This window comes from Mauremys reevesii, linkage group 1, assembly GCF_016161935.1.
Source record: "Mauremys reevesii isolate NIE-2019 linkage group 1, ASM1616193v1, whole genome shotgun sequence".
Classification (NCBI taxonomy): domain Eukaryota; kingdom Metazoa; phylum Chordata; order Testudines; family Geoemydidae; genus Mauremys; species Mauremys reevesii.
Window position 1 is genome coordinate 209,108,530 of NC_052623.1, and position 21,669 is coordinate 209,130,198.

At 43.3% G+C, this 21,669-nt stretch overlaps 2 protein-coding genes and 2 long non-coding RNA genes across 12 annotated transcripts in view; 2 read left to right on the forward strand and 2 right to left on the reverse strand.

The window, feature by feature from the left end:
- The window catches only part of SLC22A15 (solute carrier family 22 member 15), a 42,744-nt gene extending 31,540 nt beyond the window's left edge, over window positions 1–11,204 (forward strand). For 2 of the 7 annotated variants that reach the window (XM_039537582.1, XM_039537573.1), the window contains exons 12-14: window positions 3,775–3,857; window positions 9,428–9,538; window positions 9,996–11,204. In XM_039537582.1, the coding sequence (XP_039393516.1) occupies window positions 3,775–3,857; window positions 9,428–9,509 (165 nt within the window). In that variant the 3' untranslated portion in view covers window positions 9,510–9,538; window positions 9,996–11,204. Of the gene's footprint in view, window positions 1–3,774; window positions 7,990–9,427; window positions 9,539–9,995 lie in introns of those variants that run through there. The other 5 variants (XM_039537615.1, XM_039537607.1, XM_039537592.1 and 2 more) reach the window with 4 other exon arrangements.
- Window positions 1–21,669, reverse strand: part of LOC120404733 — a 23,432-nt gene continuing 1,763 nt past the window's right edge. The window contains exons 1-4 of one of the 3 annotated variants that reach the window (XR_005598138.1): window positions 15,647–15,764; window positions 14,295–14,421; window positions 7,985–8,074; window positions 1–119 (exon numbers count right to left, since the gene is read on the reverse strand). This is a non-coding gene — a long non-coding RNA (uncharacterized LOC120404733). Of the gene's footprint in view, window positions 120–7,984; window positions 8,075–14,294; window positions 14,422–15,646; window positions 15,765–21,669 lie in introns of those variants that run through there. The other 2 variants (XR_005598139.1, XR_005598137.1) reach the window with 2 other exon arrangements.
- Window positions 19,136–21,669, reverse strand: part of LOC120404728 — a 3,511-nt gene continuing 977 nt past the window's right edge. The window contains exon 2 of the long non-coding RNA XR_005598136.1: window positions 19,136–19,402. This is a non-coding gene — a long non-coding RNA (uncharacterized LOC120404728). The remainder of the gene's footprint in view (window positions 19,403–21,669) is intronic.
- MAB21L3 (mab-21 like 3) overlaps window positions 20,963–21,669 on the forward strand; it is a 24,314-nt gene continuing 23,607 nt past the window's right edge. The window contains exon 1 of the mRNA XM_039537649.1: window positions 20,963–21,201. The gene's annotated coding sequence lies outside the window, so the exon portion shown is untranslated. The remainder of the gene's footprint in view (window positions 21,202–21,669) is intronic.

Below are 21,669 nucleotides of genomic sequence, written 5' to 3' on the forward strand. Positions count from 1 at the left end.
TATTTTCAGTGAGGTTTACTTTACTGCTGAGTTTGCTTCCCTCTGTTCATTCATCAGGTTTTGTTGACCTTCCAGTCATGTCTTGAGGTGTGAGAGTTCTTCCATCTATTTTTTTTCTCCTGGGGAGGGAGAAATAAATTAGAGTGGAAAGAGTGATTAAGTTTGGGGAGGGATATTAGGTTTTTGAACATTGGTCCAAAACCTATAAGTATTATAGGGTTTATAAAGATTATAGATTGACTTGGAGCACTAGAAGGGTACGTCTTGTCACGTTAAATGAAATGAAAAAATATCCACAGTCTTTAGGAACACACTTCCCCAGATATACATCGGAGATGAATCCAGATAAAACAAAAGGAGCCAGTTTCATGTCTGCAGTGACGCTGTCTACTTCAGTGAAGTTACACCCAGGGTGGTCTCTGACGCATTATGCATTTTTTAAGACAATCACAGATAAAACATATGGAAAATTTAAAGCTGTTAAACATTAACCCTGTCTGATAAAGGTGATAGAAAGGCCTAGTGGAGCTACCAGAAGACTTATAACAAGCATTAGGATTTCTGGATGGCTAATTCAGAGTTTCTCTTGTGGAATCAAGTGTCATTTCTGACCACCTTCAACACAGCATACATTGTCTCTCCAAAGTGGAGTATGTCCCTCTAACTGCACTCAGGAATATGACATTCACCTTGGACAATATCCAGTTACAGATCAGCTCTTTGGGAATGATTTTGAGAATGCAAAAAGCAGTGTAACATGATTTCCTTAATATCCCTTCATTGACAGCTGTTACTACTCAAACTGTTCAGAATTCCTCTGAATTTCTCCCTTTGCCTTTAACACATTGTTCTGCTGGATACCCACTGATGCCTAGTGTACATTTAAGTTTTGCCAGCATAGCTATGTCATAGAATCATAGACTTGATTAGTGGAGTGATTTTTTCTGACTTTGCTGTGTTAGCAAAAGCCCTAGTGTTGCATCATCAGTATAGCGTTATACCCCAGTTATACCATCAAAGCCATTTTGCTGGAATAGCTTTTTTTTCACCCTCCTGGTATAGATGCAGTTTATACCAACTCTTTTGCTGGTATAAACTGCATCTATACTAGGAGGATTTGCTGGTACAACTATATTGGCAAACTCCTAAATTATAGACAAGGACTGGGTGTAGCCACTTTATGTGATCCATAAGAGCTGAAAAGTTTGGATAATCTCCAAAGATTTGTGGAGAAAATCTGACTGACTCCAATGTTGTTAGTCTGGGTTGGACAAAGTAAGAAGACTTGTGTCATTCTATGCCAATACATGTGTTAATGTTTCCCCTCTTCTCTGGGAGCAGTTGCTTTGTGGGCTCATAAGTCTGTAAGTTACATACACTGAGTGTGATAATTCTCCATGCTAAGGAAGACCCGTAAATCATTGTGATATTATAAAACTGTAATGCACGGGTTGGTGGCTGCCTTCTATCCCAGAGGGCTCTGTTGTGGGGGTGCTTCGTTTATTGGGTTTGAAAGCACGTTAGAACCTATGAAAGACAGATATTGCAAGCTGAACAGGACTGGGCTGGGTCAGTTGCTTTCCCTGGATGGCTCATCCAAGTAAAGGATATTTTAGGAAGTGGTATTTGTGATTTTTGTCATAAACAATCTAGGGAAATGCAACCTAGATGAAGCTACTTTAAGGTGGGTGCATAACTGGTTGGAAAACTGTTGTGGGGAAAACTAAGCGGGACCCCAGGCAGTAGTTATCAGTGGTTCACATTCAGGCTGGAAGGGCATAATGAGTGTACACACCCAGCCCTCTGCCCTGACCCCTGCACCACCCCATGACCCCAGCCCTGACTCCAGCCCCCCCACATACCCAGTCCCCTGCCCTGACTCCTGCACCCCCCATGCCCTGACTCTTTCACTCATGCCCTGCACCCCCCCACATCCCCACCCTGAGCACCAAATGGGAGCTCCTGCACCCCCACACACACACAGTCCCACCTGCACCCCTCACACCAAATGGGAGCTGCCCAGGTAAGCACTTCACACCCAAACCTTCTGCCCCAACCCTGAGCCCCCTCCCTCATTCTAGTTCCTGGCCAAACCCTACACCCCAACCCCCAGCCTGCTCCTTCACCCCCAGCCCTGTGCTCAGTGCACTTCCTGCCCTCAGCTCAGTGCAGAGAGAGAGGAAGAGAATGGGCTCGAACAGGGGAGAAGGTAGATACCTACTCTGTGGGCAGGGCTGGGACCCCAGACTGGCATTGGGCTCAGCCCACTGTCGGTCTGGGGTCCCAGCCACCGGCCCCGCTCAGGCTGCTGCCAGCCCTTTGCCAGCCAGGGTCCCGGCCGCTGGTCCTGCTCAGCCTGCGGCCTAGATGAGGCCAGCAGCAAACTGAGCGGGCCGGCGGCGTAAGATCAGCATTTTAATTTAATTTTAAATGAAGCTTCTTAAACATTTTGAAAACCTTGTTTACTTTACATACGACAATAGTTTAGTTATATAATATAGACAGAGAGACCTTCTAAAAAATGTTAAAATGTATTACTTGCATGCCAAACCTTAAATTAGAGTGAATAAATGAAGACTCGGCACAGCACTTCTGAAAGGTTGCTGATCCCTGTGTTAGAGGGTGCCTATTGCTGGAAATGCTCTGTCTGAAAGAATGTTGTTCATCCAAACAAAATTTAAAATGTATGTATTTTCAGACTGGCACCACTCTTAAGCTTTTTTGGAGGGGAAACAATTCCCTTCTTATATGTAATTAGTGCAAGTAGGGAAAATTCCTTTGCTTGGAGTATAAGAATGATCTTGTGGCCAAAGTATAGCGTTGGGAGTAAGGTACCTACTTTCTCCCCCGTTCGTGCCATTTAGCAAATTGTCTCTGCAGTTCCCTTCTCTGCCCCTATCTAGTCACCTGACTTGGATCGCAAGCCACAAACTTTTCAAGTAGTGCAAATAGCTTGCAGGTATATATGTTGCACACCCCTGTGTTGTAGAATGCAAGAGTACAGAATAGCCTTTTGTCGCACAGTTCCTCCCTTTCCAACAGTTTCAGCACCTGCAGAGCCTCTTTCCCTTTGTGTCAGGCACAATCAGCTTTTTTGCTGTTTTGTTTTTTCTAATAGTTAGTAGCTTGTTCTATAAACTTTCTGGGCCCATGAGTGTCTTTTCACCTGTGTTTAGGCTTTTTATATTGTTGGCCAGTTTGAGCTTTGTTTGTTTATCTCCATGGCAGGTAATCCTGGCAACTGGCCTTATTATTTTATTTTTTTAAGGTGAAACTTGTGTAGGAAGATGTCCACTCATGATAAATAAGGATGAAGAGGCATTTGCCCCCAAACTCTGCTGCCTGATTCTCTGCTTCTAGTACATCACAGAGGGACAGGGATACTACTACTGCTTTCTTAACTCAGAAAGCTTTGTGGATGGCTTGATCTGGCATTCTTAGTCAGTTCATTTGTCCTGCATTCAACCTCCTTAGTCTGCTAAAGGGAGCACAGGAGTTCATGTTGGATAAAAGCCCATCATTTTCTAAGAGGGTTCCAAGAAGTATGAATCTAAAATCCTCAGATTCAAGAGGAACTGACTTTGGGCAGGTCATTTAACTTCTCTATACTTCAGTTTCCCCTATGTAAAATGGGCAAAATCCTCCCTACCTCTCAGTAGGGTTGTAATGCTTCCTATTTGTAAAGAGAACTTTGAGATGCTCTGAAGGTGCTGTAAAAGTACATTTTTTTTCAATGTTAACTGTTGAATGTTAATTTTTCATTTTTTTTTCTAGTCTGCAGACAAAGATAGCTCTGCAGGGAGTGAAAGTGAAGATGAAGAATTCTATGATGCTGATGAAGAGACCCAAATGATCAAGTAACAAGAGGAAGCTTTCCTTTTTACGCCTTTTTTTTTTATTTGTCCAGCCAGGTCCACCCGTAAGAATAAAACTGGAACTGTCTGCGGGTGAATTTTAACAGGGCAAGTGCCTCTGCCTTTCCAGCATTGGGAGATGAATTAGAGTACTATTCAGATGCATTACAGTGGTTTGACTGATTAGCATTGCTGATTTTTTTTTTTCCTTACTCATGAGAACCATTCAAATGTTCGTGGCTCAAAATTATGATTGCAGGCTAGGTTTGAGGCCAAAGATGGTGGAGAGGTATTTGACGTATTTCTGAAACTTGAACTTGAGAACTGATCCAACTTGCAGACAGACTTCCGCTGCATGTGTTCACATTTTCCCTTCATGGTGGGCTCATGTTGATTTTTGAAGCAGCTGAAATCCATAAACTTGAAAGGTTTCAACTAGGTTTCTTCAGATGGATGAAATCTAAAGAGTTAAACTGAACACAGAAGGTACTACAGGCCAGTATGATGGGAACAAATTCCCAAAATCCTCTCTTAAGTTACCTACAGCACACTGGGAAGAATTAACTATGGATTCTCTACCAGTTCTGCATCCACTCACTGGAATGGAATTTCATACCTCACGTGGTTAGAGAACACCAACAAAAGATAGCTGTACTCAGCGATGATGTAGGGTGGATGGCTAGAGGAACCATCGGTTGGAGGGACCAACTAATAGGAAAGGGCAGATGGTCTTAAATAAAACAGAAATCCCCATTATTGCTGATCTCTTCTCCCCCATCTGTCTCCTCTGCCTCGCCCCTCTCAAAACAACTTCCTTTTTTTCCTCTTATTTTGGTTCTTTCTCACGCAGGTTTGTCATGACAGTCTATAAATCTCAGGATGGCTCTGTATTTCTGTTGCATATTCTGTTTGAGTTTGTTCCTCTCATCTTTTCTCACTTTGCCATGTAAACTGAGGGACTTGTTTTTCCATGGCATATAGTGAGTGTCTTATGGGAGGTAATTTTACTTAGCTAGGTTTTGCATTATTGTGGCTATCCACGATTATGGCTATGGAGAAAAATGAGATCTTCAGTGGTGCAGAGTACTGAAATTGCCTGTGCAAGCTGCTGCTAGTGTCTTGGGGATCATTGCAAGAGGATTCACGTATTTATTTTATTTTTCTATATATAGATAAAGTTCTTTGGAAGTTTCTTGAGCCCACATTCAATTGGTTACTTGACCTTGCTGAGGGAGAACTATATTATTTTGTTTACACTAAACTTTTTTTAAAGTAAACTGAAATAGAAGGATGTTGAGTGTTGAAGTTTTGCCAACTAATAGATGTGGCCTTTGGGTATGGATTCGATATTCCTAGTTAATGTCGACTTTATCCTCCTAGCTCTGACAGTTGATGTCTGTATAAATTTTTGCAGTTTATGGGATCAAATTTCATATTAAAAATGTAAAGGTAGCTGGTTATTCTATTGGAAAATAATACGGGGATTAAATGATTGGGGAGAAGGGTGTTTATTGAACATATTCCAGAGTCAGCAAAAAACTCAGTTATTCCAGAAGGAAGCAGAAGATCAGATCTGAAACTTACAGCAGGCTTTCTAAACTTTGTCCAGTCAAGAGCTGCATAGGCAACTTTCTAGGAGCCCAAGAGTTGTAGCTCTGTTACTTAGGTAGAATGTCATCAGGGCTGGCTCCAGGCACCAGTGAAGGAAGCAGATGCTTGGCGCGGCCAATACAAAGGGACGGCACTCCATCCGGTATCGGGGCAGCACCTCCAGGAATTCGGCGGCGGGTCCCTTAGTCCTATCTTCCTCTTTGAGCTGCCGCTGAAGAGAAAGAGAGGGAGTGAAAGGCCCACTGCCGAAGAATGAAGCGGCGCAATTGAGCTGCCGCCGATTCGTTTTTTGTTGTTGTTGTTTTTGGGTTTTTTTGCCGCTTGGAGCAGCAGAAAAGCTGGAGCCGGCCCTGAATAACATGCTGCCATCCTTGTCTTCAGTGCAGAGAGGAAGCCCACAAAGATTACATGTTCCCTATCATGCAGTACTCCGTCTTGTTCTGAACAGATTGATACAGTGCTATGAGAACGATGGCGAGCTGTAGTGGGGCTCAGTAGTCTCTGCAGGCAGCACTTCAGTCTGGGAGATGAAGAGGACTGCTGACTGCACTGTAGACATCAGTGGGACATATTTGACCAGCAGCCCACGCTTTGGTCACTCCTGACTCTTGCACAGCTCTTGTGGATGGGATAGCAAAATTAATAGAACTTTTAAAAACGAATCTGGATGTTTTCAGCCTTATTTATAATGACTGAGTGGAGTTCTTGGAGTTATAATTAAGTTTGTGTTTTGTGCTTTTTTTTTCTAGTTTGACACTTTAAAATATGGGGATTATAAGGAACATGGGGGGGATATTTTTTCTTTTCATTAGGTTCTTGGTGATTTTTTTCCTCAAAGGTTCTAAATGTGCAATAACTCTTACTGAAGTTAATGCTGCAGTACCTAGGAACTGTATTGATGCTGTCACAAACCCTAGATTTCTTAGGGGATCAATCTCCACAATGGAATCACTGCCTCTTTCTGGCTTTGAGCAGTGGAAATAGGGACTCCCTTGTGAGACTGTGTAGCGCTCTTGGCCTTGTTGGGTATTTGGTTTTATCTACATTATGGATTGCTAAAAGTCCCAAACCTGCAAAGGGATCCATCCATGTAACTTTCCATTGTTACGCCATGTGGTTGCAGTGGTTCAGGTGGGTGGATTTTTTTGTAGGATCATGGTCAAAATTTGTGACGGTCCCTAATTTACAGTCAAATTTACCTCCATTTCATACAAGCACTCTTGTACATATAGTCGCAAAACCAAGGATGAAGAAACTTATGTGAAATAAATTAATTGCACTTTTTTTGGAGACCCTTATACCCACAGAGGCTGCATTCCATGGCAAGTATGGACAGCATACACTGTATCTAGGCAGACCAGTGTTGCTAAGCAGAACTCTTCAGATTGACAGTGCATGCTCTTCTGAACTCTGCAGCTTGTGCCTGTTTTAATTAGAGGCCCAAGTCACAACATTTATATGGCTACTCTACCTTCAAGTATAATCTAATGGTTCAATACTGGCCTGATTCTAATTCTTCCCACGTATGGGCAGCGCATATTGGACATCTGCCCAGGGAAACTGTCGAGTATACACCAGTTCAAAAAGAAAAGTATCACTGTTAGCGACACTAATATAGCACTGATGGTCTGACAGATTTAATCCTTGTAATTCTGGATTGAAGTTTGACAAAATAAGCATGGGGAGAGCGTTTATTCCATTGTTGCCAAGTTAACTTTACATAAATGATCTGCACTATTCAGAGTTCTTGGTCTTGTGTAGACATAAGAATAAATCCAAGTTGGTAGCTCTTACCTATGTTTCCTTGTTTTGTAGAAGTTGTTTTTCAGCCGTGTCTCTTTATGGGGCTCTACTGGAGAGAGCTGAGACTTTCCCACAGCAGAGATCAGGCCAGCACTGCTTTCCGTGAGACCCATCTGCTTACCATTTCCCAAGTCTGTTGTCACGGTGTAGCAGGGGATGTGCTCTAACTTCTAGACCATGTTGACTTGGTCAACATTTTTCCGTCTTGAATTTGCTTATGGAGGCTATGGCATTAGCTTCTCAGTTTATTTTAAAACTGTAATAGATTCATCCCAGTATTTCAATATTATGGGCCCAATTCTGGCTGGCAGAACATATGCCAAAAAATCTGTGGGCAACCCCAGGATTGTATGGTGGAAGTTAGCATGTACATGCACACCTCCGGGTGGACCAGCTAAGTCTTTATGCACAGCTCTTCTTAAGTTAAGTATTTCTAGTGCAGGACTATGCATGTAAATGTATTGAGTCTCAGTACTCTATGAATTCATTGTAGGGTATAAAAAGTGGAGGAAAGGTTTTTTAGGTGGAAAAATCTCTCTCATTATAGAAATCATATGGAAAGGGCTTATTTGATGTTGTAGTTCATTCACCTCTAGCATTCAGTGCAGCATTCTTCATGACCATATAGTTGCCAGTGCCTGCTCCAATCTGCTGTAACCCTCAAATGACCCATGTGATAGGACTATTCCAGTCTAGTAGATGTGTTAAAAAGTTACCTTGAAAGTCAGCCTAAATTTACTTAATTTCATCTCCTCTCTCCTTCTGATAGCTTCTTGAATTATCCTAAAATCGCTTTGATTGCAAACCTAGTGAAAAATAAGAAAATATAAATAGGGAATTGATTTTTGTTTAACTTTGATTCATTTGAAGTGTCCCTAGTGCTAGAGCTCTTTTAAGTGTCGTCCAAATCAGTTTGGACGGGTGCTGTACATAAGTAATTCTATGGAATTGGTCTAAGCAGTTGCCAGATTTCTAAGCTGGAATGAAACAATGTCTAAAACTAGTTGTGTGTGTTCATTTGGCATTCTTCCATGTGACCGGCTAAAACTAGTATTTACAAGCATCTCTCCATGGATCTTTAGGACAGAAAAAGGGAAAACTACCTTTGTTTGTTCATGCCTTAGTGCTCCTTGCACTTTAATGACCATTGTTTCTGAAACCCTTCTCACTGCTCGCAGAGACAGTAATTAGCCAAAGAGATAATATTAAAAAACGAAGTATAGAATTTGCATAATTTGAAACAATTGCCTGTCTCATATATCATACACGAGTCTGCTGGGTCTTATTTTAATTGTAAATATCAAAGCTCACTCTTGAAGATCAGGGTAAACAAGATAAGACCACTTGCTAGAATATTTAAGTTCACTCATCAGGCTTTTAAGAAATGATAATTGAAGGCCACGTGGAGTTTATAGAATGAAGTAGATAATAGAACTGGTATATTTGATTGAGGGCAGTGCTAAATATTAAATGTCTAGAAGAGTTCAGTTTTCTTTTGGAACACAGTTTAAAACCCCCCTCAAATGCTGGGTGGCAGCATGTATACCAGCAAAAATGCAGACAACTGAGGGAATGCACAGCAGGAGTTGGCTGCTTCCTGTCTTCAAAAGATGGTAAAGAGATTCTGTATCTCCAGAAATGGAATGGGGCAAAGCCATGAGGTGGCATAATTCACTCTTTTATGTGGATACATATAACATGGCTGTCTGGACCAATCACTGTTCCCTTTGTATATCTGCCCCATAATTACAAATGGTACATGAGTCTCTAAAACAAAATATTACTGCTTCATAGCCAACTTTGTTACTGCTCGTATTGTTCATAGTCAGGAGCCAGATAAAGTATGACAATAATACTAATCAGTAATTCTGATTCTAATTGGGATGGATTGTATTACAGAAATGCTGAACGGCTGTATTTGAACAGTACAGTATCCATGAAGCCTTCTAAATTCATGAAGTGTTGCTCAGATTTTGGCCTTCAGTGATTTTAAATAATCAATAAAAGTTGAAAGGCTGCTAAGTATTTAGTTGGGAAGAAGCCAACATCTGTGTATAATCTGAAAAGAGCAGAACTTTATGGAAACATTTGATATTGTCAACACAGATTAAAAATAGAATACCTTAGGGAAATGCTAATAATCTATTTTCTTCATCTAGAGTTTCAGGTGAGTTTCTAAATGGTCCATCTTTAATTCCAAGGAAAAGTGAAGTCAAAACCTTTTTTTCATGTTGTTGCTGAAGATTGAATGAGATGCAGTCATTGGGAAGGTATAATTTTTGCTTTATGAAGAAAATGTTTATTGCACTGCATACTTAATGGTAGCAGCTTTTCCTTCCTTGAGTTAGTAACGTTGGATTTTTTTAAAGCTACCTCTTTTAATTAATCTTTATTTGGTACTGAATATTACATTCAAGAGATTTTAGGAAACTATGGGGAAAAAATACTTCCCATAATCTTGTTAGTATGCTGCTGGTGATCCACTGATTAACTTGAAAGGGGGAAGGACTTATGGCTTTAATGTTTTTTACAGTGAATTTTGAATAGTGAATGTAAGTACAGGGGTTATTTTGGGGTGAGGTGGAGGGTAGTTTTAGAAGGGTTGAATAACCCTGCCTGTCATTGGTGATGCTCTGCTCTTCTGAAAACCAGGCATTACTGTTCTGAAATCCCTCTATTGGGTAGAAGATTGTACTCTGGCACTGTCTTGTTTCTCCTTGCTCTTAGCCTTTCGTAAGCAGTTAATCACATAGGACAAGCAAATGAAATTCCTGAATAGATGATCAAATTCTGCCCTCAGTTACCTTTACACAACCCCACTGATTTCAACTTCAGGCAGAATTTGGACATTACCCTGACAGAGGAGCAGCTAACTGGATGAACTTTGTTTTTTCAACATCATATGACCAAGTTCAGTGCCAGTATAACTCCCATTGACTTTGTGAAGTTGTATCTGCTTACACAAGAATGGAATTTGATACTACATTCAGAAGATCTTGTCAGGCTGTGGGTTAAGCAAAAATGTCTGGTGGTGAGGGGCGTGGGTTTTTGCTTGGGCCATGTACCCAGGCAGAAGGTTTTAGATGTTTGTTTTATGCAGTGTGTGGGTATATATATTTTTTTAATCCTTGATTTGGACTTCTTGAGCACTGCATGTAAAAGTCTTTCAGCATAAATATGTGGATTTATTGAATTTTGAAGTTGTCCTTCTGTGATTATCCTCTGATTGCCATTTCTAGTTCACAGCTGTACGGTTAAAGCCTGGGCGTTGTGGGTGGGTTTTTTTGTTTGTTTTTAACACCAAGAAGTCACCATTTGTTCAAGCCTAAAAACATTAGTTTCCCTGATGTATGTCTCTTTTAGTGGTGGCATTCACTTACACAGTGTGACTAAGTGCTGGGTCCGTCTCCTTTTAAGATGCGTTTGCCACAGATGACTAAACTGTTGTAACAAATGTAAAAATATTCAGAACAACTAATGCAGATTGTTATATTTAATGCAGATTGTTTGACCGATAGCTGCTATAATTCACTGGAGCTCTGCAAGGTAAAACCAGCAAGTTGGTTCAAGTTTGGAACCTTTTGCAATGTGAGATTTAAAAAAAGGACTCCATTAAAATTTTACAGATTTACACTCCCAAAATGGGGGTGGGAAGTCTCGGTAATAACACTATTTAGCCAGAAATCAATATGGGATATGCTTTACATTCTGGGAGATGTTAGTTATTTCTGGGTGACCTTTTGAGCATTTTTAAGATGTTAATCTTTAAGATTTCATAGATATTTGTCTGCCGTGGCACAGTAACTTTTAGGTGATTTGTAAAAACTCTGAAACCACCTCTGACTCATACAGTTCATATAAATGTCTTCGTGGCTTATTTTGTGCCTTTTCTTTCCCTAATGCAAGCTCTCTCAATAAACATAAGCTGCTCTGGAACATTGCAAGTCTATTTCATTGTACTGATTTTACTTGCCTGACGCCCTTTTTGTTTTTTGAAAGGTGAAAAGTGATCTCTTAATAGAACAGATATTTATAACTGACTGTTCAGGAGGAAATTGACAAGGTGGAAAGCAGGTCATTTTGGAATGGCAATGCCACAAAACGCCTGGGAAGCTGGGACTGTCAGTACTAATCAATATATTCCACTATATCTATCACAAATCATTTCTAACAAAAACAAACTGGAGCAAGTGGAATGTGAGAATCAATTTACTACCAGCCTCAATTGTTGCTTGATGTTGAAAGACTGGAAACGCTCTTGGGGATTTAGAACAGTAAAATGTCAATGCTGCGGTTTTTCATATTTATATCATGGTAGTATCCACAGACACTGGTTGGGACTCGGGGTCCTGTTGTGTTGGGTGCTGCACAAACACACTAAAATACTGTCTCTGCCCTAAACAGTTCAGTCTAAAATGACATCATTTTATGAAATGCTGTGGCAGCTACTGGCAATATTTTAACACTTGTTTTCATTAGCTGAGAAAAAAGTAATGAATAGCTGAAGTGCACTTCCTGTATCATGTCAAGAGAGTCTCTTTTTCTATACCTGAAAAAATATGGCTTAGGGAAATTGGGGATCATGCTCTTCTCTAAGTATTGGGCAAGAGGTTTTTCCCCTGTGATATATTTACCACTCCATAGTAATAGAAAGTTGTTTAAAATGTAAGGTTCTTTGGACATGTCTGTAAGTAAAGCATCTTTTGATTTAATTTTTTAACTTCCCCTTAAATAGCTCCTTTTTTTACAAGGATATGAAATCACTTCAGAGGTTAATATTTTTGATTTATACAAACTAAATAGAAAAGAGCATATGTCCAGTACTAAGTTATGTACATAAGTCTGTGAGGTATGTTGCCATTTCCCTTTCTGCAAAGTGAGGCTAAGTGAAAGTGACCAGCAAGATTCCTGGTTTGTATTCCCACCTCTGGCATTGGCACCGACAAGGATGGGAAGAAGCCAGTCTGCTCTCACGTTGCTTCATTGTTTAAAATAGTCGCCTGTCTTTGCGTTCACCTCCTCTATTTTCTTACAGTATAAAAGAAATCTCTCAAAACAAAGTACTTCTAAAGCTGAAGATGGTCTTCCTCTTCAGTAATCTTTAAGTGAATTTTTACAAACAGTTGAAGTGTCCATAACAACCAAATGACCAATTTATTTGGTACCTTGGTTTAGAATTACTAAACAAAACTGACCTTTTGTTTCCCATTCCTGTAGATATTACATTTGTCTCCTCTATCATAATGGTTTAATACTTTATTTTTATTTTCAATGTAGTGTTGGTGAAAGATGTAGACTTGAAAGCTACTTAAGGTCTCTTGTCTACAGAATCAGTGCAGCTAACACCAGTATAAACTTCCACATCCTTTACCACTAATTGCCTCAATTATGCCCTGGAGGGAACAGCTGAGTTGAGAAAGTAGGCGCTTGTGTACACTTAAAACTGTTGTGCTGCTGCAGTGCTTCAATGCAGATGCTGCGTTCGCTGACAGGAGGGGTTCTCCTGTCGGTGTAAGTAATCCATCTCTCTGAGAGGCAGTAGCTACGTCAACAAAATAACTTTTCTGTCGACCTGCTGTCTACACAGGGATTTAGGTTGTCTTAACAGTGCTGCTCAGGGGTAGTTGAACTGACCTAATCTTCTAGTGTAGACCAGGCTTCGATCTGTCTTTTTTGACGGTGGGGATTTGTCCCAGTTAGTTATCTGTGGCCAGCCATTGGTTTATCTGCACTCATACAAACCCTTACTGATGACAAAGCCGTGACTCTCACTGATGCATTCCTTTCTTGCTTGGAACGGAGTAAGATGCCCTGCCACGAACAGCAGTTTTAATATCAATGGCTGTAACTAGGACAAATTCCCACTGTGGACAAGTGCCATTTAACTACTGACCCTCATGCCTTTCAGTCACCCAGGCCCAAATGAGAAATGCAATTTATGAAAGACACAAAATGAGGGGGACAGACTATTCATGTGGAAAACTTGAAGGTATCGTGGTATTTGTTCCTTACTGTGAATAACTATCTACCACCTCAGCTGCTTCATTCTCCATTTCTGATGTAAATCGTCAGTAATAAAGGTGAGGTCACCACCTCTGTGTGGAAGGTATGAGATGTTGGCACTAACATCAGTGTCATTCCTTGAAATAGGGGACACTTTGAGAGTTATAGTGGACCCTCTGTGAAGATGGCCAAGAGTGGTGCTAACTGTGGTGACAGTAACACGTTTCCCCATGGACTGCCAAACAGCCATCAAACAGTAACAACTTTTAGTTACATCTAATCGGGACCAGATTCAAACTGGTAAGGTAAAGGTGAAAAATCTCTCCTATTGCAGCCTTCTAGTTGGTTTTAAAACAGTTCATTCTACTTCAGAAATCATGCTTTTCCCAGAATTGTCAGTTTGCATCTCTTTTGGTGGTTGGAGATGAGACAGTGGTGGCCAAATTGTCTTTGAATTTCTGAAGGAAACAGCTACAGTCTTGACCTGCTGCTGTGAAGAACATCACTGAGTAACTCCTGAACTCTTTTGGGGGGGAAAACACAACCTGGTACAGAAGTGACAGCAGCTCTCTTCTAGGTCATGTACATAATTCACCAAATTAAAAAAGCACAGACTGTGTGTTTGTATCCATATTTCTCTGACAGCTGACAAAGCTCAGGTGGTTGAGCTTCGTCCTCACCATGAAGTGGAGAGGATAGATGTGGGGAGGTCTTGGAACTTCACTGTGGGCACCCCCTCCCACTCTGTCCTAGTGTAGTGACATTGTACGGGTTGTGTGATTATGTGTGTGGGGGGGGGTGTCTCCTTTGTGCAGTTTCCTCTCGTCCTAATGCACAGTGCCGCTCTCCCATTGCACACTAAACTCCTTTGCCAGCTGCTCGTGCGTGGTATGTTGTGTGGATGCCATTCTGATTGATTCAAGAGAAGGCTGAGTGACTGCTCCATGCAGAATGTGTGGCATAATGGGATTGCTTGAGACCAGGCAAGTTTGAGACTGGATAAACATTAAAAATACTGCTTACTTTTATCCAGAGTGACCTTTTTGTTGAGGTGGTAGCTAGCCATGGACCAAATCCCTGAGAAGGTAGGGCTGGATTGCTTTCATCTGGTTCATTGCGGGATGTCCTTTGAATCACTCACAGATCGTATCTGTTCAGCATAAGCAGCACCATAGTTCAAGAACCTTAAACTCTCCACGGGCAGGATTAACAGAGGTTCCATTCATCTGCTCAGCCAGTGTGAGGTGGGGAGCAGCACTAGCATCCCTACCAAGCTGCTCCAGCCGTGGGTCCGGTACAGAAATGAGCAGCATGTTGATGCTTGAAGAAAGGAGCATGAGTCTTGGCAGCAGATTAAGCAATTCAGTGCAGGGCACTTCGGTTGCTGCTGACCTGTCACTTGCTCTCTGGCCCCACATCTCTGCTCAGGCTCATCCCACCCCTGCAGCACTGGGGTTTGTGGGGATTCCCCCAATCTGCCCCTTCCTCCAAAATGGGCTCCTGGATGGTGGGAGTATCTGTCACCTCCCACATAAGCAAAAGAGTCCCAGCCTAATAGCAGTGACTTTCCCTGTGTTCTCCCTTGGCTTTTACCGTACACCTTAGCAGAGCAGCCCTCCAGAGTTTAAGTGAAGGCAGTATTTAAACACTAGGGAAGAAGCAGCCAAATTCTGCTTCCAATTACACTGGGGTAAGTGGGAGCAGAATTTGGGTCAGTGTCTCTAAAATGTAAGACTCCTAATGTAATGTGCCCAGTGTGGCAGCTCTCCATACAATAGTATCCCTTTACCATCCTTATTTTGATGGCCACTTTGAGTGGCAGCTTGTCCCCCTTATACTTAAGTTCTAATGTATTCTTTAGGCACCATCCTTCCTTAGCTGTGAGGATAGTTTCAATTTCTGGTTTGCATTTGTTGATGTAGCAAACACTTTGTGTTTTTTTCTTCTTCCATTTGTAAACGTTCTGCAAGACACATCACAGGGTGTGTAGCTGGGCCGAGACTATACCTGCAGTGTTCACCAAAATAGTCATGTAATTCACTCCCTGGCTGAGAGCTGTTGCTTAAACAGTATCGGGTGATGTTTGTTTACCAGCCCTTTTCCCCTTGGATACAGCTTTCATTCTATTTCCCTGGCATTCGCTTGGGAGTGTCTGATTAATACTGACTTACATTTTTACCGTTCTTAGATCCTGAAGTGCAGTAAGTAGGGCTGAATCTCAGATTTCTATTCCTGAGGCTTACCCTTTCTGAAACTTAAATTCCCTAATCCATACAATGGGACCAATACAGTTATCTATATCACAGGTTATGACACTTTCTGTTTGTAAAGCTATCTCAAACTAAATTATTTGTCGCCCCCCACTACCATCATACCTGAGCATCTCCTGGTCTTCAATGTACTTATCTTCACAATAGGCCTGTGAGGTAGGTAAGAATTAATATCCCCATTTTTACAGCTAGTCAACTGAGGCACAGAGAGACTGTGACTTGCTTGGATGAGAAGTGTTGCAGAAAGAGTATTATTAGGAAGTGAATTTAATGCTTTAATCCTAGTATCTTACAGAATTTCCACTCCTTATCCCACCCAGATTCTCTGCATGGATGGGAGGAGCCCTGCCTTTTCTTGTCATTAAATTGGCAAGCATATTCACGTTGTCATCTTAATTTGTTTGGGGGATGCAGAAAGATCACGGCTCTTGTTCCTCTCCACCTCTACCAGCCAAATGACACAAGCCTATTCAAATGTTTAATGCTTTTTAAATTTAAAAGTTTGTGCTCCAGTTTCTCCTGCTCTTTCTGTTTCTCAGGAGCTCTGCAGTGAATTCTCCATTTTAACCAGCTCTGGCCCTACATATCTACCCTTGCTCCACTGCAACCTTGAGGCCAGTACAATGCAAACGATTGAACTGTTCCCTGGGGCTTTTTGGCTGTGACAGCACAAAGCAGCCACTAAAGAGGGAAGGGCCAAGCATCTTGTTATTGGGAGCAGCTTGAACTTGAATTGTCTATTGACAGAGGTTGAGGAAAACTGTTTGTTTACCAAACAAATGTAGTCATCATCCATTGATGCCAGCAGGTTATTCTAAGAGACTGCTTAACTAAAATTATTCCTAAATATGTGCCAACCACAGTGACCAGGAGCCTGTTAGTGCACCTTCAGCTATTGCAGCTGTATCTCTGACCTGGGATTTGTAGCCATCCTGAGCACAGGAATTCTTTCAAAAGTTTGTAGAAACTTCTGACTAGGCCGTCTTCCAGCCAAGCTAGGCTGTTGGATCAATCTTGCTTTATATACCATGCCCATCAGTATAGTACATAAGTTACAAATGGAACAAAGTGGAGCAAGAGGTTCAGCACTTATTTCTAGTAAAGTGTCTCATTAACTTTGTTAATCCTCTACTGGAGTGTATTGGTGGGCATTTGTCCTGTTTGCTCTTCCCCCCCCACTCCCCACCCCCACGCAGGGGGGATGCTGGGCTGGAGCGGGAGGGAGGAAGGGTTCCAGTTGGGGCGGGTGGGGGGGGAGTGCAGTAGGGTTCCAGTGACCAAGGGAGGGCCCAGCAGGGTTTGAGTGACCAGAGACAGTTGGGGAGCACCTTGGGTGAGCACCGGGGCCCAGCCCCGTGAGGGGGGCCTTGAGCCAGCCCCATGCAGTATCCCATTTTCCTTTTGGGAATATGGTCACCCTGATTGTTCCTCTATGTCCACCTTTTTCCACCATGACCCTAACTGCTGTCTGACCTTCGAGCCCCTGCGTAACGTAGCCCTTACCTGCTTCATCTTTCCTCTGCTTCCTCCCGTCTCTGTTCAAAATGTGCAGCTAACTGGCCCCTGCTGTGTCCTTCCTTCTATTCTAGTCTGGGCCTTCTTCCAAGTTACTTCTAATGTATACCTGGAACATGCTCCTGAATCCATCTGATGCCTCCAAGTTCAAGGCTAAGTCTACCCTACAGCCCTCTATTGGTATAACTACGTCACTCGGGTATGAAAAATCCATGTCCCTGAGTGATGCAATTATACTGACTTAAGCCCCCCTGTAGACAGCGCTCTGTCGATAGGAGGGCATCTCCCATTGACACAGCTCTCTTCGAGGTGGATTAACTACGCCGATGGGAAAAGCTCTTCCGTTGGTGTAATATTGTCTTCACTGAAGCACTACTGTGCCACAGCTCCACCGCTGCAGCATTTTAAATGTCGACCTGCCCTAATCCTCTCCTCAAAGCACTGTTAAATCGTGGGGGGGAATCTCTACGAAATCATGAATTCTAATCCCCTTCAGCCACGGGGTTGCGTTTGCTTCCCATACGCTGTTCAGGGTTGTTATCTGCTAAGCATCCCCATGCCATTCACAAATTTAGCATCCCTGTCACACCTACCCCCAGCTCTACTGAATTCTCATCCATCAAGCTGGGCCCCAGCCAGGGGTAGCAGTTGCTTTCTCTACCTATAGGGAGCTGTTGTGGTGCTTAGTGTGTAGATGGTCTCTTTGCCTCCGTTCTCACTGTTTCCCCCAACTAGCTCAGAGCAGGAAAGGAGCAGTTAGAAGGAATAAATGCCATCAGCAGGAACAGGTGATCAACATGTAGGGACAGAAGGTCAGAGGCCTTGGTATTACCCAATGAGTTCCCAGGCACCAGCCCCCCAGTAAAACCCCAGATTCTCAGCTGGCATCCAGTATCCCTCACCCAGCATCCTGTACCCCAGACAAATCCCACTTATCTGCTTGCTTGTCTCTCAAGAACACTCCAAACACTCCAGCATCTACACTCCTAGCCTGGTAATCTCAGGCACCCTTCACTACCTAGCTAGTTAGCACCCATAGACACTCACCAACCTACCTCAGCCATCACTTTCAAAGTTTGTGCAGCTCCATGACTTACCCCGTCACAGCTGGAGGTAGGGTATATTGACTATAAACTGAAATCTCTAGATATGCAAACTCACTCATTACATAATTTGCATGAAAAGTTAGCAATGGAGCTCCATGAAACTTGGCAGGAATGTCTGTTCATATCTATACATTGTCAAGTTAGGTTGCAAGCTATTCAGGGCAGGAGCCTTATCGGTAAATTGCCTATGCGCTAGATGATTAATAATCCACTATAATAAACTTTACCATAAAAAGCCTCACTTAGTTGCAGAAAACCCAATGCCTCTCAATGCATGTGAACCTAGCCAAATATCTTTGTGCCTGCCTGAAGCAGTGGGACTGGGGCTGCATGTCATGTGGGGGAGGGGAGCGCTGCCGCCATGTGCCAGGCACAGGAGGAGGAGTACGGGGGCTGCGACCAGCCCCGGAGGCGGCCCCACGTCAGCTGTGTGCAGAAGCGCAAAGAGGCCTCTCCTGTGTTAATCATTCGTGTTGGAGATGCCTTTTGTAAGGCCTGTTTTAGGGAGTATTTTGCTCACAAGTTCCATGCGATGCTTGGGAAGAAACGTGCCATTTACCAAGGAGAGAAGGTGGTTCTTGCGTTACTGGGTGGACCTGCTTCCAGCTCAATGCTTCAACAAGTCCAAGAGGGGCTGAGTCGAGAGAGAGCCAAGAAACCACTTTATACTGGGCATCATCTACGTTGACGGTAACCCAGCAACGTGCCCTGCTCCCAACCCATTCTGTGCACGTGGTTTTGGCCAGCCTACAGCCAGGACCCTCTGGAATCTGCTGACGCTGTCCAGCATTAAGAAAGTCTGGTTTTGGACAGTGAAGAAAAAAAAACCCTATGATCCAATTACTCTGCAAAGCTGATATTAACTAGCACACATCAAGCCCCAGTTAACATCTGCCACACATCTCTGCTCTTGCTATTATTCCTTTGGGGCAATAGCCTTTGACATAGCCTACAAAAGGAAACCATGACAAAATCCTGCTTGAAGCAATTGCATGTGTGGTTTTCCATTACACTGAAATGTGTAGGGTGCAAACATGCCACATCACAACCAGTTAGAGACCATCAGTTGGGCTTCTTGCTTGGGTCTGCTTAACCCTCTTGCTTGTCCTTGAATGTTTGCAATAGCCAGGAGGAGAGATGAGCTGCCAATGGTAATTCCCTCATGATTAAGAGCAGAACACTCCATTTAACTCTTCTTCTGTATTCTGTTGCAGTCATGTAAGAGATCACCTAGTTTTTTCTTAAACACATGGGAGAAACATTAATAGCCAGCAGAAATGGTTACAAGCAGATTGGCTATAAAACTACTATCCTAGGCTACCTGAGATTGTGTTCCAGTAAGAACTGATAAGTTTGTTCTGGACAACATTTTGATAGGATATTGTGTATTGCCAACCACAAGTGTTCAAAAATCATGAGATGGTGAAAAAGAAATGGGGGGAGGGGTGTCAGTTTGCTTTCTAGTTTTTTGAGCTTTTAGGATTCATGTTTTCAAGTTTGTCTCTGCAACTGAAGGGTACGTCTACACAGCAATGTAAGCCTAAAGTTGCTGGGACTCAACTCATCTGATCGAGGAACCCTGGGCTTGAGTGTCTACATTGCGTTTTAACCCTAGATTACGAATTTTCTGACCTGTGCTTGAACCTATGGCTCAGGCGTCTACGCTGCTGTGCACAGATCCAAGTCAAAGTAAACGTATCCCAAAGTGCCTAGCACCTCCCACATGGCGACACTCTAGCCCTAGGAATGTGGCTCACTGTGGGGAAACTCTACTGCTCACCCTGTTTCCTAACTGTGGCGGGGCTATTGATGCCCATAAGGAGCACACGAGTACATAAACTGCGTGTTCAGCTCCCTGGGTGGCTGTCTCAGTAGAACGACAGCAGTTTGAGAGGGCCTTATACTGAACTACCATCTCATCTGAGATTGGGCTCCCCAACTTTAGGCTGAGTCCCATGGCAGGACAATGCCCAGGGGCACCTGCTCTATGGATAACTTGGACATCAGTCTCCAGGGCTGTCAAATGATTACCATGAAACTTTGCAATTCTTAATTTTTAAACTGGGCTGTTCAATTAAGGTGTTTTTGGTTGGTTGTTTTTATTGTCTGTTTATTTTGAAGTTTGAAATAAAATGAAGGTATCAGAGAAAACACACCCACCCACCCAGCCTGGCTGGTGTTGGCTGCAGAGGGTGAAATGCATCACCCAGGGCTTGGGGTGTAGTGTGCTCCAGCACCCCTGGGATCCCTTATTCCTGCCCCTGCCACACTTCAGGAAGTAGGGATATGGGATCCCACCCTGGGAGGCTGTGGGGGAGTTTTGGGGCTGGCTGTCACTCAGTGCCCTCACAGTGCAGGGTGCCCAGGTGCCTCTGCACACGCAGCCCCAGGGAGGGAGGGGGGGCTGACAGCAAGGGGCAGTGAGCAAAGCGGGACCAAGCAGCTGCCCTGCAGGGAGGGGAAGCAGCAGAGCTTCCAGCTCAGCACGGCTGGGGGAGGGATGATGCTCCTGCCTGTCAGCTTTTGCTCCCTGCTTCAGGCAAGCTCTGCACATAGGGTTACAGTACAGCCAGGTTTTTCTGGACATGCACTTTTTGGCCCTCTGATTTCTGTCCAGGCAGATTTTTGAAATACGAACAAATGTCGGTCACCCTTCCTTGCTCGTCCTTTTTCCAACATCAATTCTGGTAGAACTGCAATTCCCGGCGTGCCTTAACAACAGTGTGCCACCCTTACTTCTGTGCTGCTGCTGCTGCTGGGGGGTGTTGCCTTCAGAGCGGAGCACTGGAGCGTGGCGACGGCTGGCTCTGAAGGCAGCCCCACTGCCAGGAGCAGCGCAGAAGGAAGGGTGGCATGGTACTGACTGTTGAATTGCTGAATGGGATCCTGCTTGTACAGTACCACTTCAGGCACACCTCTTGCAAAGACTTTCACGGCTACTTGATGAGCAATCAACCACTGCTGAGAAAGATACGCTCTACAAAGAAATATCATGGACACAAGAAGTGCAGTAGGAAAGTGCTGACTGCATGTGAAAAGGTACATTTAAATTTGATTTACATTTATTTTTGGGGCCATTACACTCGTTGTTTATAAATGTTAGATATTCAAAGTGGAAAGAAACTGTACAGTAGAAACTGTGTCCCTTCCTCCCATCCCCCATCCCATATGCCCCAGCTAGCTCTCCTCCTGGCAGTGTCTTCTATATGGGAACTTGAAATATGGTAACCCTACCCAGCAGTGAGGAGGATCTGGGGCAAGAGCTGCCACTGCCACCAGAGGAGCCACTTCCAGCCACTGTGCTTACTGCCTGTAGTGCTGCTCCTCTGCTTCTGGAAACTCTGGGATACATCTGGAGGACTTCCAGGACCTGAGTCAAGCTGGGGCTGCGTCCACACAGAAAAGCAACAGGGCTCAGACCCTAGGTCCCAGCTTAACACAGGCTCAGAGCCTCCAGCTCTGCAGGGTCCTAGGACCTTGGGTCTGAGTCCTAGGTTAGTACAATGG